At 38.5% G+C, this 17900-nt stretch overlaps 1 protein-coding gene, 1 long non-coding RNA gene and 1 pseudogene across 8 annotated transcripts in view; 2 read left to right on the forward strand and 1 right to left on the reverse strand.

The window, feature by feature from the left end:
• Window positions 1-442: 442 nt before the first annotated feature.
• On the forward strand, window positions 443-8169 carry LOC145464994 (uncharacterized). 3 transcript variants are annotated; one of them, XM_081448816.1, is made up of 8 exons: window positions 443-4837; window positions 5053-5082; window positions 5350-5384; window positions 5749-5779; window positions 5881-5933; window positions 6617-6647; window positions 6800-6856; window positions 8150-8169. In XM_081448816.1, the coding sequence occupies exons 1-7, from the start codon at window positions 4787-4789 to the stop codon at window positions 6839-6841; spliced, it is 273 nt and encodes a 90-aa protein (XP_081304942.1). In that variant the 5' UTR covers window positions 443-4786; the 3' UTR covers window positions 6842-6856; window positions 8150-8169. The 3 variants fall into 3 exon arrangements, with proteins under 3 accessions (XP_081304942.1, XP_081304941.1, XP_081304943.1); XM_081448815.1 differs by lacking the exons at window positions 6617-6647; window positions 6800-6856; window positions 8150-8169 and having other exon boundaries at window positions 5881-6024; XM_081448817.1 differs by lacking the exons at window positions 5053-5082; window positions 6617-6647; window positions 6800-6856; window positions 8150-8169 and having other exon boundaries at window positions 5881-6024.
• LOC145464996 (uncharacterized) overlaps window positions 6855-17900 on the reverse strand; it is a 52455-nt gene continuing 41409 nt past the window's right edge. For 2 of the 4 annotated variants that reach the window (XR_014041489.1, XR_014041487.1), the window contains 2 exons: window positions 12870-13184; window positions 7126-7215 (listed from right to left, as the gene is read on the reverse strand). This is a non-coding gene — a long non-coding RNA (uncharacterized LOC145464996). Of the gene's footprint in view, window positions 7216-12869; window positions 13185-17900 lie in introns of those variants that run through there. The other 2 variants (XR_014041486.1, XR_014041488.1) reach the window with 2 other exon arrangements.
• LOC145464998 (uncharacterized) lies at window positions 8480-16771 on the forward strand (annotated as a pseudogene). The gene is made up of 7 exons (XR_014041490.1): window positions 8480-10469; window positions 10890-11060; window positions 11363-11485; window positions 11894-11927; window positions 12431-12507; window positions 12941-13070; window positions 13659-16771. The product of XR_014041490.1 is annotated as an uncharacterized LOC145464998 (transcript).

A 17900-nucleotide genomic window follows, 5' to 3' on the forward strand; every position in this document is an offset into this window, starting at 1 on the left:
GTCCCCGATTTTAATATCACCAATAAAGTCCTTCTAATGCTGACGTGAACTCAGCTCAGTAATTAACTGCCAAGTTGTGACGGGGATCCTTTCTGTAAGCGCCGAGGCAGTTGTGGTATTGTGCGGGTATGCAACAATTTTGATAGCATGTAAAAAAAAAAATTGGCCAAGTCTGCCAAGTGGCCCATCAGGCCAGCGCTTATCTGTAGCTGGGAGTGACTACGAGTATTTCTACTCACCCCTGTATGGAATACTAGTCCATCCCAGGGTTGCCCCCACCCCCACCCCAGCATCATATTCACCGGTACCTATTTATACATCTGGGTGGAGAGAGGCACTGTGAGAGTAAAGTGTCTTGCCCAAGAACGCAAGAACACAACACAGTGACCCCGGGTAGGGCTCCAACCTGCACTGCTCAATCCGAAAATGATTTTGAGAAAGTGATATCTTTTTCAGGCTTCAGGTATATAAAAGGGTAGGGATTTCACGAGTTGAGGTACATGAAAGGGTCGGAAAATCTGTCATTTCGGTATTTTAAAGGATGTTTAATCAATATATTTCGAAAGGAAGCACTTTATGGCTGTATCATTTCATTTATTATGCACTACATGAAAATGACAATAACAATTCTATTTTTGGTGATTTAGTAATAGAATATGCCAGTTACAGCAGTTTCAGTGTTCGTAAGTATATGTGTGATGGGGGTACTTTTTTCAATAAAAGGTATACGAAAGGGGTAGAAAGGGGGTAGAAAGAGGTACCTTTTTTGTCAAAATGTTATATAAAAGGGTAAGGGGTATGGGCTGGACCTCGGAGCGGAGCCTGTCCGTATAAAACTTTGTCGAGTACCCCCGCCGGACTACTGATGGCAAAACAGAAGTAAGGCATATATCGTATACTTGCAACAAAAAAAGAAGTAAAAACCACATGGGAAGTAGTTGTCGATGGCAATTTTGGTTAAATATTATCTTATTTCGGTAACATTCTTATTTTACTAACATGTTTCACTAAGAATGTCCTGTCAGTATGCTAGCGTCCTAACTCACCATACCGCACAACAGAACTTCTCTAGTCAGCATACACATTCGGATCATGTCATCATAAACATTATTTGACTGAAAATTTACTTAAGTTTTGTTTCATCAGATTTGAAGAGTATTATCTCAAGTAGCTTCCACTAGTGGATAATGATGCTCAGTTCCACGAAATGCTTCTTTCCTGCACCGTGCGTTGATACGCTACGTCCTGCAGTTTTCATTGTTATATAGCTCCTTTCTTATTCGCAAGAGCTAAAACACTTGACTTGTATTTTCTATTGCCTCAAACTATAAACAAATAACTAAAACCTTGCTCAGAGTTCTCGAGTATCGTTAACACCATATCAGTGTCGACAAATGATCTCTTTGGAGGCGCCGTGGCCTCGTGATCAGGGCGCTGGATTTATAATCAAATCCTCCACCCTGCCACTAGATGGATTTGTGTTAGGTGGTCCCAGATTCAACTCCTACACGCTTTGTAAATAGCAGACTGGTCAGGCTCCCGCCAGTTGGGATATATAACAAGTTTATGTTCAATTTACTGCTCAATTTACATTTTCAGTGTCCTCGGTTAGTACGGTAGTGCTAAAGATTCTGACACTTAAATAACCTGATTTATTTTTTTTCGGCTAAAGAAATGCCTCTTTTTCTGCTTAACGAAAGCCATTGTTTCCAACCGGCCCTGAAGGAGTAGATCCTTATACCACTTGTGTCATTACCTTTAAAATCAGAAGAGGTTTTGACAGCAACGCATGGATCAAAAAAAATAAAAATAAAAATAAAAATAAATAAAATGAACGATCCTCAAATGTCCTGAAGACAGAAGGTAATTTGAATGTCGCCTAAAAATCTCTCGTATCATATTAATGATTGAAGTCGAGTCCTCAGCTTGAGTCTTCTTTCTAGGAATTTCTCATCTACAACGCACCGTGTTACTTTTGTGATGTTTCTGAGAATTTTTTTGAGAGTATCCACAAACATTGTCAAGTTTCAACCCTAGTAATTATGCATTTTAGTTACTTTGTCGAGTCGTTTACTGACTTAAAGGTAATAAGGCCTCATACATAGTTTGAGAAACTAGAAATATAATTCAGTTTGAACAGGACAGTTCTCAAGAAATTCTTGATGGCAGTGTTAGTTCGATACTCAAGAATTACCAGCTCATCCTAGTAAAAGCTTTGTATAATGCTAAGAATGAACTGGTGAGTGAAACGATTTTACCCTAATAATGCGATACTGTACTTCAGTGCGTGGGCTTGTTTAGTGGATGCATTATTTCACGACGTACCTTGACTGAGAGATTTTAAGTCAAGCATCATTTAAATGATCTTAATCCGTGTTTTCTTAAACTTGAGCCCCTTTTCCAGGAATTGTTAATTTCTAATGCAGCATCTTACTGTCATGACATTTCTGAGAATTGGTTTACGAGTATCCACAAAGATTTTCAAATTTTAAGCCTAGTGAAACTATAGCTACCTTTCAGTATAACTTTGTCGGGCTTTGGTTAACGACTGAACGTTATGGGTTCCACATGAGGAATTAGGGATATATATTACATGACGCACCACGACTGAAAGATTTTAATTCAGTGAAATTTTCATTTCACAGCTCATCGGAGTGGAATCCAGGAGGTAGAAACCCTTGTTCCCACCTGTAATCGAATAGCATCCGAACAGAGAGCAGTAACAATCCTCGTTTATTTATGGGACGGAAATCATGCAAGACCAATCATGAAAGGTAGGTCAGCTGGGTCCTGGTGCGACTTTATCTTCAAACATGAGTTGTCAAACGAAATTGATGAATGCCGCAATAGTTTGTTCTCACGCTGGTAGTCACACACAGTGCAAAAGAGTTACTAACTTAAGCAGATTTAATTTACTAGCATTTAAATATTTCGAGGGTGACGATGGTCATTTCAGATATGGAGACATGGGCAATCCACAAAGTGCATTCTCGTAGACCAATTCTCATTTCTGCAGATGATTACTAGTCTCCCTGGTCTCAATGAAGCAAGATCAGGCCATTTCAGTCTTTAAGAATTGATGGATTCCCGGGATTATCTGCTGATTCCAGACCATATTTTTTGCTTAAGTGCACTTTGAGATAAACGTTTCTAATATTCTCTGTAAGCAACAACAACCGGAGGCTTTAGATTACTGTGGTTAAAGACGTTAGTCGCCAAATTTCCCACGCTATTTTAGATATAATCAAGAATCCCCCACGTACACAGAAAACAGTGTAATGTATTTTTTCTTCGGTCGTGACTCTTCATTAGTTTAATGAATGTGGACAGGAGCCCTGATATAGAATTTTAGGGTCAGCGGTAACTGAAAACATTGGCTTTTCTGTCGCAGAGAATTAAGGGAATGGAAAGAAACGCAAATGCCTTCTTTGACTTTCACAGAAGATAAACGCTTGATCCTTAGTTTATAACGATTTGTCGAGATCGGACACAATGCGACCACTGACGCTAATACTGTGCGTGGGAAAACAAGCCACTGACGTTACGTTGTGCGAAAGGGCAAATCAAGAAAGCTACCAATCAGAGAAGACGTTTCTTTGACACTTACGTTACGGTTATTTAATACTGACCAAGGGCTCTAGAACTCAAAACGGATTACTTAAATATCTGTGAAAGAAAAGGTCGGGAAGATGGAAATTTTCACACTGAACACGCTTTCCTCTAAAATGAATGCATTCCTGACAGTAAAATAAAAGGAACGTTAACAAGAACGGCAATTTGAATCTAACTTATGAATTTATTAAGATGTCGACAACATACGTTGATTAACAGACCTCTACACAATCATAGACGGATTTCGGGCTCAAGAACAATACAACAAGGATATCAGATTATTTGTAGGCCTCCAACGTTCTGTTTACCGTTGGCACCAGCCCGTAAAGTTAATCACGCTGTGATCACGCGATGGCGGCTTCTTTACCAGTCATGCACGAATTATGATTGATGTGATCCCACCCCCGATCAGATAATAGATTTCACTAGAAACGTTCTTTATTCTCAAGACTGCTCATTTAGAAAATGACATACACGTGACGCAGCATAGCTTTTTGTTTTAAAAGCACGCATTCAGCTAACTCTCGAACAGGAGTTTGCTTGATGATTAATGGAATTAAAATTAATTTAACTTACTTTGATTCCGAATATTTGTGAAGATAACATACTTTTGACAGATCTTGAAACAGACAGACAGACATATCGACAGGAACAGTGGTGTCATTCCAGATTACTGATATTACCGCAAGATTGCGACTGAATCAGGGCATGACACGTCAATCATGGATTCCTGTCTCGACAGGGTAGTAATTTCCTGTTGGCTTCATTTTGCAGTAGACGGACAAAGCATCAAGACGTGACAAACGCGTACTTTAATTTTAACTTGATTTTTGACTGAGCCTGAAGAGAAAAGGACAGAGTGACTTCCAAGCATGGGCGTCATACTGAAGCTAAACAGTTTTTTTTGGTTAATTTTCAAATTAAGTAACTCGTCGACTCTCACAGATGTTGAGACCAACCGAGAAAGACGGCCACGCGCTCCTTAGCACTTGCCTGAAAAAACCCAAGGGACAATCAGAGACTTCATCTTCAGAAGATCAGAAATGAGATCCAACCGAATGGAATCGAAGATCCAACAGAATGGATCCAACAGTCTTGAGTGGTTTAAGCAAACTTCTTACTTTACTTTGTTGGCGCTTAAAAAACAGCATAAATTTATGACGTCACTGGTGAAATGTCTGCGCATGTCAATGCGTGCAAGGCACAGAATTTCGGCCATTTTGAGGTAAGAGTTTATTGTGCTGGTTTTTTTTTTTTTCAGTTCATCTATGGCACTTAGACACAAGTTCAGTGTTTAATTTCCGGATACATCTCAACATATTTGAGAACTAGGCCTACCTTCTGCAAGAAAACAGCATAATACAAGCGAAGTGTTACAAAATATGTATTTTAATATCCATGTTTTAAACAACAGTTTTGAAGTTTAACACTTTATTTCAGATGGATAAGCACCTACAAAAAGAAGTTGAGGTGAGCCATAGAAATGCTTCGCTACTGATGAATGCTTTACTGTTACTTCTAAGCATTTTTGTCCTGCCTGGAGAACTTGGAACATTGCTTTTTTGCACATACGTTCGTTTGCAATGAGTTTCAGACGTTGTACCAGTTTGCCATTTTTTGTGTCCAAATCAAATATTTTTTCAACCTGCCATAGAGCTAAAAACGAACTCCCTACATTACGATAAGTTATATCAGCCTAACGAGATCTCATAAGAACAATTCAACTTTGTCTTGTAGGCTGAGGCCACACAAATAAGACTACATGTCACAAGGTAAGATTAGAAATTGGAATCCTGTAAAACGTTGTACATGTATTGCTGCCGGGTCAGATGAAACGTTTTCGTCTATCGGTAAGAATTGTAGACGAAATAAAAACCAATAGATATCCCTGTGCTGGCCTTGTAATACCCAAAAATGCTCTTGGGTGTGACTGTTAGATATTTCACTCAATAGCATCTCCTGGCCTCCCTTATTCGCAACTAATAGAAAGCTCCACAGTGTAAGATAAACTAAATTTGTGAAACTCGTTACATAAGATTAAAGGCAATAATGCACGTGGAGGTCTTAAGCCACAACATCAACACCATAATAGTATCGTACACACCGTACCAATATGATGATATCTCTTTCTTGCAGTGAGCAAACCTCCCCCATCCTCCAAGTTTTGGTAAGCGGTGAATTAATTGTACAATGTCTTTGCACTTGTGTGGCACTATCGCAGCATCTGGCAGCATAACAGCACTTAATATCCCTCTTGGGTTTCTTTAGAACGAGATGCATTTAATAAGGAGGAGTGTTATCGCATCTCACCAACAACGCAGGTATGCCTTGTCTAATTTCTTCTTTAAATGTAACGAATATAGGCATGCAGGCATTATATACTTACGGATTAAAGATTTGCCTATTCGTTAGCCCAAGAATAACTTTTCACTCTTTCACCACATTTACACATTTTATAAGATGTAATCATCATTCCCACCTCAGCTGAATACCTGACAGGCTCTGTTTTCCCTTGGTACTCAACTACAATGAAACTTTAAACATTATAGCTTAGTGCCAACATATCACTTTCGTGATGGGATACAACCCTTCTCCATCAAAAACTGTAGTAAAAACAATGAACTCCTTGTTGTGTCAGTTTCCTCGTTCTTGTTAATATTAGGCATGGCACTGGTGAAATACTGGCTATAAATCCTTGATCCTTTGGTAAAACGTACCCCATACCATCCTGCAAACGAGTTCCAAGTCAAAGCACTAAGCACACCAGTACTATTGATAGGATCCATGCGTTTGTTGAGAGCCCAATGAAGATTCACCCAAGTATTGGTGAAATGCTAACTGCATTTACCATTCTGTAGAGACCAACAATACAATAGCTTATCTTTCCACCAACAATTGCCCTTTTTTAGACTTGCGCCCATTATCTCTTTACCCTTGCATAAGTTGACCACAATATTTCAACTTTGCTTTCATAATAATCATATACACTTCTAATTCCTCTCAGGGAAGATGCAAGAATCTTTTCCAGGCTCCAGGTACGCAGGAACTAGATTTCACATTGTCTTCACCTGTGTGCACCTCTCCTCTTGTTGGTTGTAGCATGCTTGAACCAAATATTTGCTTTCTTTGCTGTACATTTCCAGAAAGCTCAACACTCACTGGAGCTGATTGAAACTTTATCTTTCAGAGGGAGTCCTTTGCCATCCGACTTAAAATACTCATGATATGAAGGACCAAACCAGAAGTGAGTAATACCTGTGTTAGTGTCTACTTGCACCACATTGTGTACCAAAACAGTCCATCCAAACATTTACCAAGAAGCTCATAGATACCAATCAAACAAGAGTATTTTCCCTTTCCTTGCCCAAGTGACAATCATTGATACATCAAATGCCTGCTATCCTCAACACAGTTCTGGCCCCAACAATCAAACACAGGTGTAGCAATGTATTTGCCCGAGTGGTACCACATTACACTTTTTCTTGTATTTTGTTTTCCTCCATTGGGGTCTTCCTGATCAGGTGATGATCCTTTTTTTGATTGGTTTCTTCATGCCTTCTTCCACCTTGTTGCTGCTGAAATTCTTTCAGGCAATGAGGCAATCTATAAGTAGAATTTACACTAATGTCAAAGATTGAACCCTCAGCGTATTGATACATTCTTTCGTAAGACTGAGAAAAAATGCTCATCTTCCTTAAACGAGGAGAGGAAAGGGAATGAGTCTGTAATATTAAAGGGTTACCAAAAAATAGCACATGAGTCTTGCAAAGTTAGAGAAGAAGTAAGAGTATGCACGAGTTTGTCCTGTCAAAAACATAGTAGTGTTACTGAATTGTACACAGTCTTCAATTAGAAGGATTGGTTTTCCAATCCAGTCACTGTAACGAAATTACTATAGGTGTTTCATCGATTTCGGCTGACCCATTCTGCTAAAACTAATAACTAGACTTAATCTCAGTCAGGTCAATATTTCCATGGCAACATGAGCAGATGAAGAATATTCAAAGTAGCTTTTTTTTTTCCGTGGACACAATGTTTTGAGCCAAATGATTGTTTTTCATTCTCTACTTGCACAAATCCCATAATACACCTCTTTTATTGTTACCGCCCAAAATTTTGGATAATCATTGTTTGCAATTTCTCCTGGGATATGAAGATGTCCCAAGAGGAATCTAAAACAATGCCTCTGCATATTTGTTTGGGGCTAAAAGAGGTGTATTATGGGATTTGTGCAAGTAGAGAATTTACCTCTTTACCATGCCAGCTGACTAAAAACCGTTCAAGTTACGTTTTCGTTCTAGTCATTATAGGAGGAAAATGAAATAACACGTTCAAATAAAATGCAATACATGTAATCACAAAATTAACTGTCCATGTCGAATGCATTGAGGTTTGAGAAACTCTGGAAAACCGAAAAAAACGGAAAACACAGCAACCAAACAACCAACCAAACAAAGAAATTTAAAAAAGAAGCAAATACTTGAGGAAATGTTGTATTGAACTTGTAGCTCATTAGCTAATTTTACTTAATTTGCAGGTGCTGTATCACCGGGTTGACCAAAACCAAAAAAGGGACACTTTATTTAAAAGTTTAAAAGTTTACTATATTTAAAAGTGGTTAATCTATATACGAAATACATTAATACATTGTTGTTATACAAATGTTCATTATGTAAAGAGAATGTATAAGGAGGAGGATAGTAACTAACCTTTGGTGTAAGCCATAATTCATAAATCATAAGTATTGAAGTCATAAGAAATGAAAGAAAAAAAATAATAAAGGAAATAGAAACGAACATTGGTGCTTTTTCCTCTTTTGTTGAAGTGCAACTAACCCCCCCAAAACGTTCTCACTCGAAACGTGACGTCACAAGAAGTCCGACCCAGATCCCACTTTGCGCGGTCGTGGGTAGAGAAATTACAACTGCAAATGCCTGTAAAAATGTGGGGATTTTATCAATCGAGATAATTTTTTCGCTGAAGTAATTGTTAAAAGTAGCATATTTTATGAAAGGGGGGGGGGGGGAATTGAGGGGTTAGTTGCACTTTAAAGAGCAATGTAAAAGAGTCATGTTAAGTTTACTCTGACCGCTTAAGGTCATTCCCCAGTATTGCATTGCGCATCCCTACTGCGCATAATTTCACGCGTGATTAGCGCGCGCGCATTAAAAAATGACGGCTTTTTCTTTGCGGCTGAACCTCGCCATAGAGATAAATCGTCATTTTCTCGAAAACGAGTACGGAAACTATCATTTTTTTCTGTTGTGTTGAATTGAGTACTAAATTTCTCCATGCAAAATAAATATGGGCCAATTCTCAGTGTTGAGCAAGAAACAATCGTCGGAAACGTGAATTTAGCGAGCAATCGTGACTATAGTCATGGTGCTATTTTAAGGATTTATATGGTATAAACAAGGTGCTGTTGCTCCTAAACGAACATGGGGACCCCTCATTTTTATTTCCAAATTTAAGTTCCTACAATATAAACAGTCAATAGGAAAAGTTTGACAAAAATTTCAGTGCAGGTTCTATTTCAGTGAAATGACCTTAAGAAAGAAACTTTCGTTCGAAATTCGCAGAGTTTTGCTCTAAAAACGAGACTTTCACTCCAAGTAGCCGAAATAACGTTCGGGTTCTTCTCTTAACGGTTAACACTTCATATATAGTGGAATCAGCCCGCATTTTTCACTCGCATTTCATCCCTATTCTAAATCTGCAGTCTGCAGACCGCATCATTTGTAGTAATGTTCCACATGAACGACAACTTTCCACACCCAAAGGGAAAAAATAACATTTATCTTACGACAACTCGACCAATCCGTTTTATTTTTCGCTAGCGACCCCTCCACTGCTAAAATCACCAGGTATCACCCATATGCTAGCAGTTTTGCCATGTCATTGTTTCATACCTGTAAAGTCTACTAAAAAAAACAAAGTTCATGCTGAATACCTATCAATTCTGACTGTCGTGTCAGTTTTGGCCTGCAGCCCATGATAACAGTGCAAAGGAATGAAACGCATTCAATCAATTTCCGTTTCAAAGTCTAAAGTAGGAGAACTTAATAATAATAAATGCCGCTGTTTCATTGTCAACAGCTTGAGTCTTGTGCTTTGTCATGCAGATGTAAATAAGTTTGATGCATAATAGAACAGACACATTAAGTGACATGTTTGTTTTAAGGGTCACCGACCAAGTTCATCAAAACAGGGCTTACACACGTTCTCTAAATGCGAGTCGTTCTTAACTGCAGAAATGTCTGCTTTCTTTGTTTTAATTTTCGTAATAGAATCAACTGCGTGTCAGATGCACCTAATCAGAACAAAATGTCGTTGGTACACCGTAACAGCTTTGGTAATTAAATCCTTGCGGCTTGACCTAAACAGGGCCGCAGCCTGACCATTTCCTCTAAAAAAAATACCAAGTATGTTGTTATTGGGCACTTTTGGCCCCTCCTCCGTACTCTCGATCTAAGGCTATTGCAAACGTCATTGTTGTCTGCTTTCCAAGCATGATTCATACTTAGTCAACGAGCCAGAACGTGTTACTTGTGCGTCACTTCAACTGAAAACATATTTATTTGGTCACCACGAAAGAAACTGTACAACGTTTCAAAGTTTTTGTCTATAGGAGCATCATGGTCTTCCATTTATACGACAGTGTCAAGAAAAAGAAATCTTCCAACTTGGAGGGAAAAGAGTCAAACAACCAGCTGCTTTTAATACTAACAACAGTAAAATGTTCTGTATTTCAAACGTGTATTTATTCCGTTTTCCTTATTCAGTAGCATCTACATTGGCATGAGATCGGATTGCATTTACCGACTCAAGAAATTTGAGAGACGGATGGTTCAACATAGGTAAGTTTAGATTATATTTTACATTTTTTTTATCTGAACAGCAGGCTTGAGCTTCCCACAAAACAAGATTTAAACGAAAGTAGCAGTCTGTGTTATTGACCCAGCGTATGGTGAGGATGTCTGTATATTGGTCGAGTTCTTTTCTTGTGTGTATATGGACCAAGACCAAATCGAAGTCTATAAACAAACGAAGAACAAGGCCAATATCAAGCCATCTTGACCGAACAAGCTTACCCAGTGATGAATATATTGTTCAAAGGGCACAAATTTCTTGCGGGACACAGCGGGCAATTCCGAGTGAGCAGGATAGCCCCGTCTTACCAGCCCGGTAAGCCAATCAAAAAAAAAAGGATGCTGCTTAGTTCCTCGTTCTCGCTTGCGGAGCTAGCCATATAATAACGAGAATTATCAATATGACAGATCCAAACGTACGCGAACAGATACAGGATTTTGGGGCAAAATGTACAGTTTACGTAAGACAGACTTGGTTTCAAGCCACCGATTCCTGCCCACCCCTCCCGCTTACAAAACAGACTTAAAGTCAGCGGTAATTTATAAAGTTACAGAAGGATGTCCCTTAATTCAACCAAGGCACGGTGAGTAAAAGTTCATTTTTCATTGAATCTAAGACCTTTTTACGGCCATCCAACGAGTTTAACAGAACTTTGTGGGTATTTTGAAACGAATACAGGAAAATGCATTTGAAACAGAGCTTGACTGACATAATTTTCATAGTTTTACGTATATTCGCTTTACGAAGCTCGAAGCCAATGGACCAAAATTTTAAGAGCTTTTATTCGGTTCATACGAAACGTTTTGACAGTAATGTGCTATACACGAACTGACTTCGAGAATGAAAGTGTTCTTTGTTTTCTTGTGCGCTTGGTTTGCAGATATTTTACCGTTGAAATGGATATCCAGATGGAATTAACTTTTGAAGTGTTGGTCTATGAGGAACAAGGATTAAGCATCATTTAATGTTCCACGAATATTCTATTTTTCAGCCGCGCAAATGGGTGAGTAATTCAAAGTGTTGCTATCTGTCAAGTTATAAGATTTACTGTAAGTATCTGGATTACATACTTCTGTTATCAACACTCGAGCAAAGGTCAAACGTCACGCCGTTATAAAAATAGCCTCGTCTTGTTTAGCTCATCACAAGTTTTCAATTTTCTACCTATAATCTCTTATTTCTGTATCAATACCATGATCCTCTGTAGACGCTCTTAAAAATGAACATTTTTAGTAGGCTACAAGTAGGAAGAGCGACATATAGTGAACTTAGTTTCATTATCCTCATCAGCTGGATAATTTGTTTTTCTGACAAGTAGTGATCTAAACTTGTATATACCTGTTTGTATTCAAAATATTACTTTATTAACCAAGCCTAATGCATGTCAATTACTAACTGTTTAACCACACAGTTTACACGTTCAAGGCTGGATAGGAGCATATTTGGTACGTAAATACCTTCACTGGAAACTATATGACCCCATTCTTTGTCTTTAGTCTAAAATCTAATTTATTTCAATTTGCAAAGTAAAACTTTCTATAGTCTAGAAATAACCTTAAAACTATTTTTTTTTTTACAAGCTCGACAGTGAAATGCATTTTATTAATAATTCTTAAATGGTTCATGCAGTATATGAAGTAACTCACCTCCCCCCCCCCCAAAAAAAAAAAAAAAAAAAAACCCAAACAGAACCACGTCAAATTTATAACCTAGATATAAAAGATGGTGGTAAGCAGTGAACACTTCCAAATTCTAAAGCAAGAATTGGTTTAATCTATGTAAAATATTATGGAAGGAAACTGATTCTACCATTCTGTCTGAATGCGAATGTCCGAATTTTAGATAAATTAGTACACAAAACATCATCGCTTGCAACTCTATTAATTACACACCGTTTGTGTTCTTAACAAGAATGAACCATAAAAGATGCTTTTGTATTCTTCAACAGTTTCAACTATGCTACCAAATACGTCTGGAAAGGGGGCAACTTGTTGTCTCGGTCATAAGATGTTTGGCAGCATGGAGGTAAAAGGTATGACGCGTACAACAACAAAATAATTGGTAATACCATTTCAAAAGTGAGGACAGTACATTTGGTTTAATATATACAAGGGAACACACAATATTTCAGATGTGAAGATCAATAACTATTTTAGCTATAGAAAAAGTCATACTAAGTTTCTTTGAGGCCTGATTGTAGAGTACAAGATTTCCTTTAATAAATATTACTATATTTCTGGGTGTATGTAACATCATCATCATTATCATCATAGTCCTAGCTCTCCTCTGGGAGAATAGGGCCATGATTCAGTGTATGTAACTGCAACTGTAATTACATGTCGGAGATGATTGGATAATTTTAAACTGAGGTAATGATATTTTGTTACCTCGGCAGAGTTGCTTCTATTTGCTGTTCCCTGTAGAGCAATTGCTCCTCATATGCCATTTTGTTGCTAAGGTATCTGTTTCCCATTTTTGGTGTACACAGAGGCAATCTAGGTCAGGGAATCCAGAGACGAGACGATTCCAGGGAATCCAGAGACGATGATCAAGAAAATCAGGGCCAAGGAAGGCTTGGAATGCCATGGGTACGCCATTTACATGTTTTTATCCCTCAAACTCAACTATTTATCTGTCCAGCGACGAGAAGACAAATAAAATGGTATGCCAAATGCAACCAACCGTCAGTTGTTCTTGATGACCTTTAAAATGAAGACTTATAGTCATTTCCAATTTACAAGATGGCCTGAATGCTCCCATAAGTTCATGTGCATCAGTGTATTACATAGTGGAGTCATGCACTTTGCATAGCAAACGGTTTCAAAATGAAGGTTCTTGCATGATTGGCTGTGCTGCCCTTGCCAATTAATACCAAAGGCATCTGAAAGACCTCAAACTTTGAAGAGGACAAAAGGTGGTACACAATTCAGCTACATATTAGAAACCAACAACATGCAGACTATAACTGTTAATAATAACACAAGCGGTCGTTAAATATCCGAATGGAAATAAAACTCGCTCATAAAGACCTGAGAAAGATGGTCGTAGGAACCAAAACATCTAAACGCCTTCTAAACATTGCTATACTACCTTTAGTAAACGAAGGATAACCCTCTTAAATCTATATATACATTTGCAGTCTTAGATCTACGATTTGTTATTCTCTTTTTCCATAGATACCAGATGAACTCTGAAGACCAATCTATTCTATATTTCTATTAATGAGAACTATTTATCATAAATTAGAATATAATTTATTCTAACGATGAATCAAGTGTTAATGATAGACGGCCGAAATTAGCTACATGATGAAAGTTATTAAACAAAATTCATGGAACCAGCTAGTAAATTCCTTCGTAATTTTGCACCTGCTCTTAACTACTGTTTCTTTTCTTATTGCTTTTACTAAAGGTATTAAACAATTCAATTATTCGCTCTCGATTTCTATCGCGTGATAATTGACGAGGGCGCAGCCCGAGTCAACTATCACGCGATAGAAATCGAGAGCGAGTAATTGAATTGTTTTCGTATAAATCTACTAGGCGTTCAAAACTGTATCTAAATCCTCTTCACAGACACTTCGAAAGCGCCAAGAAGCGACCGTCATTTTGTAATCAGGGGTATACTGCTGCCCTACTATCTATCACAGAATAGATAGTGAGTAGCGTCGCCAATCAGAGAACGGCATTTGTGATAGAACGGTAGTAGATTTAAACTAATTAACAATTAGACCCGTAGTCCTTACGGGCTACAGGTCAATAGCCCATGAGGGCGAAGGGTCTAATTGTTTTAGTATCCTCCAACTAGTCGGACAGAAAAGGCAATAATAAAGTTAGCAAATGCAAGTTGAAGAAATATTTATTTGAGAATAACACGAAAGAAAGCGTCACGCTCGATTGCGCCAAATTTGCATAAATTCACATAACTGTCACGTTTTTGAAACACGTGATCGAAAAGCGTAGCTTGTAAAAATTCATTCATTCAAATGTGAAGTTGGTGAAAATCCAACAAACACTGTTCATACAAAAACATCTTTAAAATAGTGCAATGACCCACAATACTTTTATGAACTGCAAGGAAAGCTCAAGCGAACTAGGTCAAGTTGGCCATTGATAATTGGGCCAAGTTTTTAACAGTTTGTCGATTTTTAGCTCATCGCATCTAGTTGTTGTTTACGATGGAAACCGAGCAGCCATGAATCCTGAAAGACTGTAGCATTTGCATTTTCACTGTTGACTGTTGATCCTGTGGAGCCACAGAAAGAGTGCTTGCTCCAGTAAGCTCTTTCCATCTTGAAGCACCCTCGAGTACAAGAACTCGTGGTTCTGCGAAGACACCACAGATGAAGCCACTCAATATGCTAGATACGTTCTCTTTCTGCTGAAAGGAAGCCATGGAATAGTAAGATTCAATGGAGTTGTCTGATTTGTGTTCAGTGACAGTCTTAATACGACTGATGTAGCTCGGACGCAGTGGTTAGTTAGATGAGGAGCTATCCCGGCAGATGTTGACATGTTTTTCATCATGTTTTCGAGTGTGCTTTTGCCGACGGGGAAATTGCAGGACCACACTTTATCTTTTTGTGGCTGGAACTTTGTTGACACTTCTCTTGGTCGTTAAAACAGAGCCTGCAGGTTGGGATTCAGGTGTTTAAGGTTACAGTATACCTTCCGGGGTGTCTCGCGTGCAAGCGATGAAGCGCGTGCAGTTTAAGATGTAGATACCTAAATCTCTATAACTCTATATCTCAAATTAAAGCTTAGAGAGCTGGCTTTTGGAAATAAAATGAATTGTCAAATTTTTCACGACAACTAAAAGCGAATTTTGTTTTTCGCCAATTTAATTTTTTCCTCTGTTTCAGGGCCCAAAGCACTTAAAAAATGTGTCTGCGTTTTGGCATATTCAATTACAGTAAAAGTTACAGAACATTTTCGAAATAGGATTAAAAAAACGTGGAGTGATCGTACAGAAATCGCTTTCGGAGAAAATTAATAATAATTAACAATAATTAATAATTAGCAGACACGTTTTTGTAGTTTATATGTTAAACTAGCTACTGTCCAAATTTGAGGGCAATTGAACAAATTCCCTTTGAGTTGTAACTCTTTAAAGTGTCTGCTTCAAGCGAAAAAAATTATTCGAGAAAACAGCGCTAAGAAAAATCTTCTGCTTCGCAAACAAACTCCGCCCACAAACGCCTTCAACTGGGTTCTCAGATAACTGAGCCAATCAGTGCAGGGAAGGTTTACTACCGTTAACCTCCTGGTGAAATTTACGCACGAATCTCCAAAAAACCCTTGTGTTTCGCAATGCGCTCAAGGCGCCGAAGGCGGAGAGAAAATTTTTCTGTAGCTCGGTTTAAAGCTTCTCTAGCAAAATGGGGAAGACTACAAGGGATACGAACGCTAGAGTGGCTGGGCGAAGAAAAAAAAAGAAAGAAAGCGCGGCGGAGCAACTGTGTGTGGCCAACTGTGCATGGATAATATTTTAAATGGTCTCAATGAGTCCGACGATTCGTCAACTCAGAAGAGTCTCTGTCGACATCCCTGTTATTGCTGTCAAGTTCCGAAATTTTTACAGAACCTTTCTTTTCTCGTAGCACGAATTTTTTTCCCGCCTTATACGATAGCTATGGCTTCATCCGCGTGGCGAACTTTCGCTTCTTCACTCATTGATGTATTTTGATTCGTTTTTCGCTGTTTTCGCTTTTTCGAACTGGCCCATGTTTTTAACGTGGTGTAAGTTTACTTATAACTTAATAGAGTTACAACTTATACCAAAAATGCTTGGTAGTCACAACAACAATGCTGATCAACTGAGTAGTCAATTCGTGACATCGATACAGGTAATTCCCGCGAAAACCGTCTCGATTGATTGCGTATGCGCCATAGGGCTGTCAATCAAGAGGTAAACTTTTACTTCCGGCGAAAACGTAAAACCGCCATTTCTCCGCCAATATCTAGCCTTTTTCAAAAATTTTTTTTAAGAAATTAGAGATTGTTCTTCGACTACTACTTTGACCCAAAAATCCAAATTTGAAGAAAATTGTCGACCCGAAGGTATACTGTGACCTTAAGGAAGCTTTCAAGGGTTTTCACCGGGCAGCGCTTTGAATTAGGAACCTCAAACATTTTACCGTCGGATTCGTCGGGGTTAAACTTTGAACTCAGTGCCGTCCTCTCGCCTGACAGCAGCGTAAAACATTGCGAGACATTCATTTAACTCTTCTTTCTGCATCTCTTGTATAACTGTTTTAAATTTTGTTTGGCTTGCAAACCATTCTATAATAAAAAAGTGACAATATATGGAAGACTTATCGAGAAAAGTAAAGCTTGATTTGTTTTCAATTTACAAAAAAAGTTCGTAGTTTTGTCTAGTAACAAACAAACAAACAAACAAACAAACAACAACAAAACTTACCATTAAAGGTTCATCCCGTACTTTGCTGCCCTTTTGATCTTTTCTGGGATGGAATTATTCAGTAAATTATCTAAAAACTCCTTTGAAATTTCCACCAAACGCGAAGCGGCCGCCATTGTTTTGGTAGGTTTTCAAAGCCGGCGAATTTCGCCACTCGAGGACTATTACTAATAGTCCTCTAGTAGCGTAGCCAATTAAAATGCAGGATTTACATTAGTCCACTAGTTGGGTAATACTAAAAGGTAATAGTTAAAGAAGATAACGCATCAGTTCCAGAAGCACTGTCATCAGTTATAGTTCAACTAATTTAAAGTGGCTATGCCGATCTAGGCTGACTTTCAGTTTGCTGATGCTTTTCTGTTTTCGTTAAATTGCAAGCTGTAAACGGAAAAGAATGAAACATTAAGTACTCGGGCTTTTACTTAAAGCCCGAGTCATAAAATGCAAGCCGTTCTTCTTCGTCGTCGTCTTCGTCGTCTTCGTAGTATTTGGTCCCCAAATGGGGGGTCATAGTCCCAGGCGTTCCAAGCGTAGAGCGTGGAAACTGGGGATGAGAATGCCACAACGTGCCTTATCGGTATTTGAAGGGATAGACGAGAAGGCCCTTCTTTCTTCAGTGACATTTCGTGACCGATTGTCACGATCGTCGAATTCAGTTGTTGGCAGAAACAAAATGTTTACTTTTTAAAATTCAAAAAAAGAATAAAAAAGAAATCTCAACGTGCGGATATCAGGAGTCGAACCAGGGACACTTGATTTAGGAGTTGTTCACTTAACCACTAAACAATCGAAGAGGCAGCTGAAAGAAGTCGAATTTTTTAACTATCCATACTGCAAGCCGAAGTATACGTAATAGTGTCATCCAAACCACAGAATAAAAGCTAACCGCAAGCAAATCCGAGTGGAACTAACGGCAAGCAAACCGGGATGCAATTAACAGGAAGCACACATAAGGGATTTAACCCGGCATATATAGTGTTGTAACGCGGTCTCATTCA

Source organism: Orbicella franksi, chromosome 13 (assembly GCF_964199315.1).
Source record: "Orbicella franksi chromosome 13, jaOrbFran1.1, whole genome shotgun sequence".
Lineage (NCBI taxonomy): Eukaryota > Metazoa > Cnidaria > Anthozoa > Scleractinia > Merulinidae > Orbicella > Orbicella franksi.